Source organism: Salvelinus alpinus, chromosome 4 (assembly GCF_045679555.1).
Source record: "Salvelinus alpinus chromosome 4, SLU_Salpinus.1, whole genome shotgun sequence".
Taxonomy (NCBI): domain Eukaryota; kingdom Metazoa; phylum Chordata; class Actinopteri; order Salmoniformes; family Salmonidae; genus Salvelinus; species Salvelinus alpinus.
The window spans coordinates 46,631,441-46,644,343 of NC_092089.1; the positions used below are offsets into that span (position 1 = coordinate 46,631,441).

The 12,903-nt window shown below is 43.1% G+C and overlaps 1 protein-coding gene across 8 annotated transcripts in view; it reads right to left on the minus strand.

Annotated features, from left to right (window-relative positions):
* LOC139573751 (ras/Rap GTPase-activating protein SynGAP-like) overlaps window positions 1-12,903 on the minus strand; it is a 113,985-nt gene that overhangs the window by 87,181 nt on the left and 13,901 nt on the right. For all 8 annotated transcript variants that reach the window (XM_071397560.1, XM_071397556.1, XM_071397557.1 and 5 more), the window contains exon 2: window positions 5,762-5,898. In XM_071397560.1, the coding sequence (XP_071253661.1) occupies window positions 5,762-5,898 (137 nt within the window). The remainder of the gene's footprint in view (window positions 1-5,761; window positions 5,899-12,903) is intronic.

Genomic DNA, 12,903 nt, shown 5'->3' on the forward strand with positions numbered 1-12,903 from the left:
CCATAACACTCTAGGAATATCCTTCTAACACAGATATACTCTCTAACATGTTAATAATATGAGCCATCTGTCTCCAAGCCTTTTTATAATGTCATAAGCGTAATAGTTGCTATATTTTTGGATAATTAACGGATATATTCATTCACAAGACTTCAGAGACGTCCCTAAATGTTTGTATCCACTCTTCTCTACCCCTGTTTCCTTGAGCCTGTGCTGCACCAGAGCTTCTTTCTGCATTCTAGGAGCACTTTGCTAATTAAATGTATCGATACACATAAAATAGTAATATAAAGAAATGTGATCAATATACAGCATACTGTAAGTGCTAAATGCTTTGATAATCTAAGTGTATTATTACTTAATCAATCATTTTTATCCAGAAAGTTTTGCTCCGGACTTCAGTTGAGTCTAAGGCATGGAGTTGCCTCAATGAGAGTAGTGACTTTGACTAAGAATAAGAACTGAAAATGTTCACAGAGCAGCTGAGAGGCCGTTTAGATCACATTAAACTCTGACTCAAAACTGATCTTAAACACCCTACATAAATACTAGTCTATCATGGCATGCTAAACACGGTCATTTCCACAATGATGTCCACTTGAACACAGTTAGCCCACTCCCCCCTCATCTCCACTGTGTCCCTATTCAGACACAATTCATCACAACAAGTGTATGGAAAAGACCCACACACACACACACACACACACACACACACGCACACACACCCACTCCGACACACAGCACTTTCTGGTTGCGAGGGGGAACACCTCAGCGCTATTTATAGCTTGCGTGGCAGTGTTTGATTGGCAGAGGGAAGGGGGGCTGGTTAGGACAGTGGCGCTGCAGCTGGGGACTTGACACGGCCTTGGCACCGTCCCTGGTAGCCATGCTCATGAGTGGGCACACAAGGCAGGTTGGCACACAACACTGGCAGACTAGACAGAGGGCACATGGGGCCCGCACTGACAATCACACAGGGGCAGTGGTCTAGCATTGAAACCTGCAGGGAGCAAGAAAGCATGCTAATGGGGATTGTGTTGCTAATATGTAAACGACTATAATTGGAATGAGAATCTAATGCAGTATCGCAGTGTTTCCTAATTTCTGTCCTTGAGTTTCTGTCTCTGGGTATTCCGGTGTTTGTTGGGCGAGTCAACAATCCATTTCATTCAATTGAAAAGTAGATTGAATACTGGCATGCAGACCTAGGCTCCCTTGAGTGTTGTCAGAGATAAGCTCATTCATACGTGAGGTAATTCTAATACCTAACAAGAAGGTCAATTGTACTAGGTTTCGGCATCAGGCAAACTGTAGTCAGAGGCAAGAGTAGGAGCAGAAGTGGCTAAGACTGAAATAGACAGATGACTGTGCTCAGGCACTGCAAGGAGGGGTGGATGGTGGGTGGTGGGTGAGTAGAGGGAGAATGAAAGCCATAGATCTGAGTGAGAGGGAGAGGAGAGGGGGCCTGGCATGGAGAGTTGAGCAATGCTGCAGGCTGCCTGGACCATATGTCACTACTGGCCCAGCTGTGATGGGTGGTGTGTGGTGTGTGTGTTGGTGTGTGAGCTGGGGGGGGGGGGGGGGGAAATGGAGCGGCAGGTGTGTAATCCATTACTTTGTAACGGAGTCGTGATCAAACAGCGGCTGAGTCCACTACCTCTGCTCCCGACACGCACACACACAATCACACACACAGACGCATTCACGCACGCACACACACAAACACACACACTCACATCAGCCTCTGTGTCCCTGGAAGTATGACAAACAGTTAGGCTGGCCAACACCACTGTCTGTCCTCAAGTCTCTCAATAACGTCCTATCACTGACAGATGTTCCCTCCCCTCGCCTCAGGCATTGGACACAGCAACTGGCATGTGATAAAATCAAAGAGAAACGTTCAAACAGAGTGATTTTAAGACCATTTTTGGCGTCTTGGAATGAGAAAAGAGGGCATTTAGAGAGCATCCCTAAGTACTAAATCCAACCAAATTCCAATCCAAAGTTGATCTTCATTGTTTGTATGTAAAATTTGAGCATGCTGCAGAGCACTGGTGGAAGAGCTGTCCCACTACTCCCCTATGTGGACATTTCCCACAATACCTGCATTCAGTTGGAATGTTAGATAAACTCCATTTAAATGCACTTTACACATGCATAGCCAGGCAAATTAATCCAATTGCCTTGATAAAATGGACAAGACACCAGATTTAAGTGCCTTTGAAAGGGTTATAGTAGTAGGTGCCAGGCGCACTGGTTTGAGTGTGTCAAGAACTGCAAAGCTAGTGGGTTTTTCAGGCTCAATAGTTTTTTGTGTGTATCAAGAATGGTCTACCACCCAAAAGACATACAGCCATCTTCACACAACTTTGGGAAGTATTGGCATCAACACGGGCCAGCATCCCTTTGGAACGTTTTTGACACTTTGTAAAGTCTATGCCCCAACGAATTGAGGCTGTTCTGAGGGCAAAAGGGGGTGCAACTCAATATTATGAAGGTGTTCCTAATGTTTTGTATACTCAGTGTATAACCCCTAATATGTAATAAGTGGTGACCCTTTGAAAATGGCTTATTTCAGTTGTGCGTAATGGTTATTCAAATGCCAAAAGGCAGTAAAGCGCTTGTTAAATAACCTTAGGATTTGCCAATGTACAGTGCATTGAGCTTTCTTATTGGTCAAATGAAGGAGCTTCTTTCCCATGACTCCTTCCATCCATGTGTGCCTTATTATTACATAATTGTCACATCCCCCTGTTTCCAAATGGGTTCCCAAGGGTCATGCATGTGTAAAAATGCTAACTACTCCTGAGTCATGCTTTATGCAATGTGACAACAGTAGCTACAGGAAACGCCACCATGGCGCTGCATTGTTGGCTCAGGCGCTAATGAATTAATTTTCAGTATCAACACTGCCAAAGCCGTTGCAAACATATGGGCTGGGAATGCAACACAATGGCCATGCATGGATACTGAGACAAATCCTGTTCTAATTCCCTTTATTTTGAATTAGCCTAGCAGGCTAACGCTAATTTGATTCAGTAGTAGTGAGAGAGGATACTAACATGCTTGTGCTAGCGCTGTGCTAGCAGGAAATAGTGCCCTCTGATTGCTTGCGTAACACTGGGGCACAGTGGGAGGGAGAGCGATGCCTGGGCGCATGACTGGAGGACAGGGCACTGGTGCGTGGCGTCTGGTGCACACAATGCGGGGCTCTGTCACTTCATATCAGTGGCAGCCATCACTGTCGATCCTCTCGCTCCCACCACGGGCACAGAGGGCAAACAGCAGCCCACTGGGAAGTGGTCAGTGCTCTTCTACTGTCAATGGCAGTGCAGCATAGAGTTTTTTTGTTAGGGAGTGAAGTTAAGTTGGATTGTGTAGTGTTCACTTTTAAGATTGACTTCTGAGGTGGAGAGTATGCAAGTAGGGGAAGCTACACAAACAATAAAGTGTTGAACAGAAGGTATAGTGACTTCTGGACTTGGACGAAAGGGTACACTCTTAATCTATTAGGTTAATTCGGACTATGCATAAGTCAAGCTTTCAACATCACCAGTTTTCAGCACTTGTCGTGTTTACTGAGGTGAATAAAGCACATAGGGGAGCACAGAATAGCACAATGGTGACGTGACAGATATTTTCACATATTCCTCCAGAGCACTGTTATTTCCTCAAGCAGCCCCTTAGTTGAGACTGAAGAAGCCGCAATGAAGAGAAATTGGTCTTTTGACAGATGTCATTCACAAAACAAAACAGAGTGGCATCTCAATGGAGCTGCTTGGGAAAGAAAGGAGAGAGCAGGTCTGTGGGATAGCCAAACACTACTGTCAGTCACACCAGGGAGAGAGGGAGGGAGGGAGCAGGGGGAGGAGAGGTTGCCTGAGAAATAGAATGTGTGAGAGAGCGAGAGAGAGAGAGAGAGAGAGAGAGAGAGAGAGAGAGAGTACCCCTCTGTTCCACCTTATCTCCTCTTTGGCAACATATGATTGCTTTTTGTCATGCCACTAAAAGCATTTGAATCGAACAGAAATTAATCAAGAGGGGTGTGTGTGTATGACAGAGAGAGAGAGAGAGGTTGAGCGAGACAGATAGACAGAGAGAGACAGAGAGAGAGAGAGAGAAAGAGAGAGATGGAGAGAGAGATGGAGAGGCCCACTCGCGCCGCATGAGGTGAGTGACAGGCATGAATATTTAATCGCCTCTCATCCTCTCTCCAAGGTGGTGGCTATTGGCCCGTCAGGTCTGCCTCAAATCCATTCATAGCTTCTGCCTCATTGGCACAATTAGACAGGGATAAGCCTTTGATTAATTGACTTGGGCCTTCTTCTCATCGCTCCATAGCTGAAAAGGCCCTTATCTGGATCATAAGGTTCTTTATACTCCTTCTGAGTGAGGAGAATGAAAGATATTGTCAGATTACATCATCTTTAATAGACTCATACTCTCAATCAAATGTACTATGAACACTGTTATTGTAGTGTAATAGACCTTAAGTGTGTCAGTAAAACCTCTGTGTTTTAATTGTGTTTTAGGATTCATTTATTGGATATCAATCTGTAAATCTGTCTACAAGGTCTACATTTAAAGAGACCTGTCCAAAGGCGATACAGGTACAAAAGTGAAGGAATAGTACCCCCTTCTGGTCTGAGCTAGCAGGCTGAAATTCTACTTAGATTACTTACTATATTATACTAAGGTATGTTGTTTTTTTTTGGGGGGGGGGGGGGGGATTAGCAATAAACAGTCAGTTTGAAAGAGTCCCATATTCCTAAAGTGTCTCAGAGTAGGAGTGCTGATCTAGAATCAGGTCCCACCTGGTCATGTAATCATGTCATGTCTGTTATGATCTGAAAGGTATATTGATCCTAGATCAGCACTCAGATGGGAAAGGGGATACCTAGTCAGTTGCACAACTGAATGCATTCAACCAAAATGTGTCTACCTCAATTAACCCAACCCCTCTGAATCAGAGAGGTGCAGGGGGCTGCCTTAATCAACGTCATCAGCACCCAGGGAGCAGTTGTTGTTGGGGGTTAACTGCCTTGCTCAAAGACAGAACAGATGATTTTTTCCACTTTGTTGGCTCGGGGATTCAAACCAGCGACCTTTCGGTTCCTGGCCCTAACGCTCTTAACTGCTAGGCTATGGGCACTGGTCTAACAGGCCCATCTTAGCCAGACGTGACCTACTTGTATAGAGGGGTACTGGTGCGAAATTCTAAGCTAACAATAGGTGCAGGACTGAACCTCCCATAAGCAAGCCTTAGGCGACAGTGGCCCAGGACACCTGCCTTGAGTGTTTAATATGAACACTGGCCTCCTTCAGGTCCAACATGTACATGAGATACTGTGTTATAACTAGGACCCCGGCCCAGAGCTTTTCCTAGTCATGTCATGTGGTCAGGAAAACCTCTGGGAATTAAATCAGTGACAATGTTTATTGGCAATGTAATGTACTCAGAATACCATGTAATGTCAGGTCATGTCAAATACAGTTACATGCCTAAAGGGTCAATTGTGGTGATATCCTTTTTTTAGATATGTCATTTTTTATTAAACTTTGTGGCTTTAGAAACTGTCATGACAGTGTTGTAGACACTCATGTCCGTTCAAACAAACCAGTCTAATACAGTATGGTACAGCAAAGTGAGCCATAGAATAGATAGAAATATAATTCCTAGAACGGTAATCCCCTTTCAAGTCAATGGGTGGGTGATGGGTGAAATTGTATTTCTATAGTGTTTGCAGCAGTAGGTAAGTACCTCCTCCTGGTCCAACATGTAGAGCTGATTTCCGGAGATCACACAGAGACGGGGGTTCCAGTCGGGGTGGTCGTAGGAGGGAGCGGCAAAGGAAGGGGCATGGGGGCGATAGGAGGGGGGGACGGCACACCTCGCATCTGGGGAGGAGAGAGAACAAGGGGAGAGGGAAGGAGAGAGGGGAGATGTGTCAGTTAGGGTGACTGGATGGTGGAGGACATGCCAGAACATGCCCGTCGACAGATGGTTGTTTATGTCTGCAAGCTGGTACATCTGCATCAGTTGAATCGAAAACACTGAAAATGTAATGTGACTTCTTCACATTTGTCCACATTTCACACATAACAACAATGCTCAATGAAAGAAGTGGACAGATTAATCTAGGACTGGTCCATTATGCAGTAAATAACTCACCAATCAATGCACTGATTCAGAGAAAATAAAACACACTTTCTACACAGTTTATTTATTATGATTTGTAGCCATAGCCTAAAATATGGATAAAAGGGTCTGCAAAATCAGGGGTTCCCAAAATGGCGTCCGCAGAAGAGGTACTGCAGAGGGTCCGTGGCCAGATCTCTAAATATGTATAAAATAAAAACTTTTTTAAAATACAGGGTACGCGCAATGCCGTCGGGGGTATGCCAAATAAAAATGTGATTCACATTAAAAATATATATATATATTTTTTCTTCACATTTTCAAACAGTCCATTTGTATTTTCCAACGGGGCTATACATTTGGGTGAGTTTTTTTTCTAGCCTGCGTAACCTTGTTTCACTGCCAAAAATAAAATTAAACCATCTAGTGTTAAGCGAAATAACAACACAATGTCAAATACAGCTAGCCTAGTCAAATAATTAACATCCAATCACATTAACCGTTACTCTCTCGCTGAAATTCCACTAACGGTCCGTATGTAGCCAAACGTAGCTGCTGCTCATTCCATTTGCTCGAAAATTGATAAATGGTTAAAAAGAAGTAAGGCCCGCATCCATAGAGAGACATACAAGCTCTACTGGTAGTACTGCTACTACCAGCAGTACTACACCTGCACCTGTCGACGACACAAGTTGTTCTGCTTCCAAGAGCACATCCAATGCTAGCATCAGTAATTCTACATTTGTTGTAGCCCAGCTAGCATGGACACTGACAGTTGTGAATCTGGTGCAAAGAGCTACTGCCCCCTTACCCGGGAAAGCACCGAACAACAGACAGGGAAGTTGGACCATCGAAGAGGCGCAAATATGATGAGAACTACATTGATTTTGAGTTCACTTATATTGGGAATAGGTCCTTTCCTAAGACACAGTGTGTTATATGTGCAACAGTACTATCTCACAACTCACCTTCGCTCTGGCGCAGACATTTAGAAACAAAACATGCCAATTTGAAAAATAAGCCACAGGAGTTTTTTGAGCGAGAATTAAGATGACTTTCGAGTTGTAATACATGTATAAAAGCAACAGATACCATTAATAAGAAGGGGCTAGAAGCGTCTTATATGGTGAGCTACCGAGTGGCTAGGACAGGCAAGCCCCATACTATTGTGGAGGACTTTAATTCTTCCTGCTGCCATGGATATGGCTGGGACAATGCCGAGGGAAAAGGCCAAAAGAACTATACAGACAATGCCTTCATCAAACAACACTGTTTCACGACGCATCAGTGACATGGCAGGAGATGTTTTGAAACAATTAATGCTTCGCATACAAGCCAGTGAATTCTATGCGTTACAGCTGACTGAGTCAACAGACGTGCCGGGCCTGGCACAGCTCCTGGTATATGTCCGTTACGTTTAGGTGGGGTCCACTGGAAACCAGGACAACAGGAGAGGATCGTTTTAAAGTACTGGACAGCTTTGTGACATCAAATGGACTTTGGTGGTCAAGATGTGTTGGTATCTGTACTGATGGCACAAAAGCCATGACAGGGAGAGATACAGTAATAGAGTGGTAATGCGCGTGCAAGTAGTTGCTCCCAACGCCACTTGGGTTCACTGTAACATCCACCGAGAGGCTCTTGCAGCCAAAATAATGTCCGACAGCTTGAAAGACGTTTTGGACACTACAGTGAAAATTGTTAACTTTGTTAACGCAAGGACCCTGAACTCTCGTGTATTTTCTGCACTATACAATGATATGGGCAGTGACCATGTAATGCTTTTACAACAGCAGAAGTGCGCTGGTTATCAAGGTTGCAAAGTATTGACACTTTTTTAAAATTGAGAGACGAGCTTAAAGTTTTCTTTACTGACCATAATTTTCACTTGTCTGACCGCTTGCACGATGACGAGTTTCTCACACGACTTGCTTATCTGGGTGACATTTTTTCTGGCCTGAATGATCTGAATATAGGATTACAGGAACTCTCCGCAACTATATTCAATGTGTGGGACAAAATTGAAGCTATGATTAAGAAGTTGGAGCTCTTCGCTGTCTGCATAAACAAGGACAATAAACAGGTCTTTCCATCATTGTATGATTTTTTGTGTGCAAATGAACTCAAGCTTACGGACAATGTCAAATGTGATATAGCGAAGCACCTGAGTGAGTTGGGTGCGCAATTACGCAGGTACTTTCCCGAAAAACGGATGACACAAACAACTGGATTTGTTATCCCTTTCATGCCCTGCCTCCAGTCCACTTACCGATATCTGAACAAGACAGCCTCATCGAAATTGCAACAAGCGATACTGTGAAAATGTTATTTAAATCAGAAGCCACTGCCAGATTTCTGGATTGGGCTAAACTCAGAGTATCCTGCCTTGGCAAATCGCACTGTTAAGACACTGATGCCCTTTGCAACCACGTACCTATGTGAGAGTGAATTCTCGACCCTCACTAGCATGCAAACTAAATACAGGCACAGACTGTGTGTGGAAAATGATTTAAGACTGAGATTCTCTCCAATACAACCCACATTGCAGAGTTATGTGCATCCTTTCAAGCACACCCTTCTCATTAACCTGTGGTGAGTTATTCACCATTTTTGTTAAACAAAAAAAGAGCAAAATGATTGATTATTATTATATTATTATTTGTGCCCTGGCCCTATAAAAGCTCTTTGTCACTTCCCACAAGCCAGGTTGTGACAAAAACTCACACTCATTTTTATGTTTAATAAATGTATAGTGTGTGTGTGGCAGGCTTACAATGATGGCAAAAAACAACATTTGAGAGTGTGCTGATCCTGGTGCTAGAGGGGGTACGCAGCTGGAGAAGGAATGTTTGAAGGGGTACGGGACCATAAAAAGTTTGGGAACCACTGGTTTAGAGGATCTAACACAAAACAATGTCATTATTATTCATCTACAATGTAGGTTCTTATTAACCATGGGCAGCAAGGCCTGGGAAGCTCAGAGGGATATCCACCAATTATTCATTTTTCAGCTCAATGTTTCTTTGTTTTGAATATAAATGCACTATAATTTCATCTTTAAAACTGCAAAGTTTTCTTTCTGCCTATGATTATTTATTTTTTATTGCATGAAATTAGCTTGAAAATGAAAAATATATTTCTCCGATGCCAAGAGGCAGGCTTTTTAAATGTTCTTTCCCTGGGACCGAGACTTGGTTCGCCCAGCCATGCACTGCAGATGTCACAGTAAAACATCTCCTTGTATGACATTTTCATCGCACTGCGAGTTGTGTTATGGTTATGAGGGGGTCCTTGATGAAGTTGCTCTCACAAAAGGGGTCCCCGGACCCAGAAAGTTCCGTGTGCTAAATGGCCATATCTTCATACTACATCGCTAATGCATCGCCATGCCTTTGTTCGTCCCCAGGTTCCCCCTCTGACCAGACGGCCATAACAGACAGGCAGCTCTTCAGACAGACCCGGGGTCCTGAAGCAGAAGGGCTGTGGTATGAAACAGAGCAAAAGAAGCTGGGTGATCCACTACAACTGCTGGAGTCAATTAACCAAGCTCTGGCTTCAGTCAGCATGATGCTAGGTCACTGAGAAATAACCAGGGCACGATGCTTTGTCTTTTTCACTCTCTTTCATAGTCTCCACTTCCTAGTGTGTCTCTCTATCACTTATACTCACTCTGCCCATCCCTCTGGTTCTCCCTCTCTCAACTGTCTTTCTCGTATTGACCTTCCTATTCGTCTTTCCTCCAGTCTCTTTCCATGTTCCCCTCTTTCATATTTCTTTCTCTTTTCCCTCTAAGTTATGTCAGGGGCTATGTTAATGTTTTCATCAAAACACTTTTGCTATCCTTTCCATTCGCCTCATTTTTACATTTCAACCAGAATGTGAAGCAAACATCTCAACGCTATTCTCCCTCCAGACAGCCTTGTGTAGTGAATCCACAGACACCTCCCGACAAGGCCGGAAACAAGCCCTCAACGAGAGGTTAGCCCGAGTGACATTCCCCACTCCTCACACCAAGACTGTTTTCACAATTCACACACTTCATATCTGCAGATTGTACAAGTCCCAGAGTCAACCCTCTAACACACTTTATTTAACCCTTACCCATACATCTTGTAGATGGTACAAACAACAGCTGTCTAGTGTCTACTTACACCTTTTCACTTTCCAGACAGCACACTTTAACCCTTGCGCATTTCCCCATGTTTGAGAAAGGACAGGCCCCTGCAGGTTGAATGATGTAACAGGCCCTGACTCGGCTGACTCACAGCACCATCGGCACACTCACAGCAGCGGGCCATGCTGTCCATTTGACACTATGCCAAAAAGAGAGCCACTCCGACCCTGAAAATAGGCCTACTTCAACCAAACAACCCTGTCAGAACCTTTATTTTTAAATAAAAGCTTTCTCAAATATTCACTGTATTCACAATGCTTGTATCCCCCCAAGTAGGAAGCCAAGCACAAAAGGCAATCTGTCTAATTGTAGCGAATGCAGCTGAGTTTGTTTTATATTCAAGTTTAATTATGAAAAAAGCTGCCCTTGAATTATAAATGAGTTGCTAAATAAGCAAAGCTTATTAAGGGGATCACAGTGGTAGAATCCAAGGTATGATTCACCGTACGATATGAAGAGAGATTACATAACCCTGATTTCAACCTCTAAGTCACTTTTCAATCATGGACTCACAGTCACTGTGGTTATTGTGACTGAGCCCCCTAGGGGTTTTCATATACACTCACATATCATTAAGAATTTGACCAAATCACAAAATCTAGGCCATGAATATAGGCCAGGGCATGGAGGGGTCTTTATATACAGTACCAGTCAAAAGTTTGGACACATCAACTCATTCCATGGTTTTCTTTATTTTTACTATTTTATTTTTTTAGAATAATAGTGAAGACATCCAAACTATGAAATACACACATGGAATCATGTAGTAAGCAAAAAATATACTTTATATTTGAGATTCATCAAAGTAGCCACCATTGCCTTAATGAGAGCTTTGCACCCTCTTGGAATTCTCTCAACCAGCTTCATGAGCTAGTCACCTGGAATGCATTTCAATTAACAGGTGTGCCTTGTTAAAAGTTAATTTGTAGAATTCATTTCCTTCTTAATGCGTTTGAGACAATCAGTTGTGTTGTGACAGGGTAGGGGTGGTATACAGAAAATAGCCCTACTTGGTAAAAGACCAAGTCCATATTATGGGAAGAACAGCTGAAATAAGGAAAGAGAAATGGACAGTACATCATTACTTTAAGACATGAAGGTCAGTCAATGCGGAAAATTTCAAGAACTTCGAAAAGTTACTTCAAGTGCAGTTGTAAAAACCATTAAGTGCTGTGATGAAACTGGCTCTCATGAGGAAAGGAAGACCCAGAGTTACCTCTGCTGCAGAGGATAAGTTCATGAGAGTTACCAGATTGCAGCCCAATAAATGCTTCACAGAGTTCAAGTAACAGACACATCTCAACATCAACTGTTCAAAGGAGACTGTGTGAATCAGGCCTTCATGGTCAAATTGCTGCAAAGAAATCACTACTAAAGGACACCAATAAGATGAAGAGACTTGCTTGGGCCAAGAAACACAAGCAATGGACATTAGAATGGTGGAAATCTGTCCTTTGGTCTGATGAGTCCAAATTTGAGATTTTTGGTTCCAACCGCCGTGTCTTTGTGAGACGCAGAGTAGGTGAACAGATGATCTCCACATGTGTGATTCCCACCGTGAAGCATGGAGGAGGAGGTGTGATGGTGTGGGGGTGCTTTGCTGGTGACACTGTCTGTGATTTATTCAGAATTCAAGGCATACTTAACCAGCATGGCTACCACAGCATTTTGCAGCAATACGCCATCCCATCTGGTTTGGGCTTAGTGGGACTTTCATTTGTTTTTCAACAGGACTATGACCCAACACATCTCCAGGCTGTGTAAGGGCTATTTGACCACGAAGGAGAGTGATCGAGTGCTGCATCAGATGACCTGGTCTCCACAATCACCCGACCTCAACCCAATTGAGATGGTTTGGGATGAGTTGGACCGCACAGTGAAGGAAAAGCAGCCAACAAGTGCTCAGCATATGTGGGAACTCCTTCAGGACTGTTGGAAAAAAATTCCTCATGCTGGTTGAGAGAATGCCAAGAGAAGAGTGTGCAAAGCGTCATGAAGGCAAAGGGTTTCTACTTTTGAATTGTTTAACACTTTTTTGGTTACTACATGATTCCATATGTGTTATTTCATAGTTCATATTATTCTACAATGTAGAAAATAGTAAAAAATAAAGAAAAACCCTTGAATGAGTAGGTGTGTTCAAACTTTTGACTGGTACTGTATATATACAGTATATATTTAAAAAAATCTTTATCATCTCTGAGAATGGCATGGAGAAAAATGTACAGACCATATCATCTTGTCCTACAGCTAGAATGATGTACCTCCTTGTACATGGATGTTTACTTGTTTCGCAGTTGAAGTGTTACTTTTTACATTCACAATATCAAAGTTTTAATGTGGAAAGAAAAGTTTAGAGTATTGAGACGACTACAGTATATCAATTCAATCATCATTATGATTATCTTAATTTTATTTAACCTTTATTTAACTAGGCAAGTCAGTTAAGAACAAATTCTTATTTACAATGACGGCCTACCCCGGCCAAACCCAGACGACGCTGGGCCAATTGTATCGACGCCCTATGGGACTCCCAATCATGGCCGGATGCACTGAGATGCAGTGTCTTAGACCACTGCGCCACTTAGGA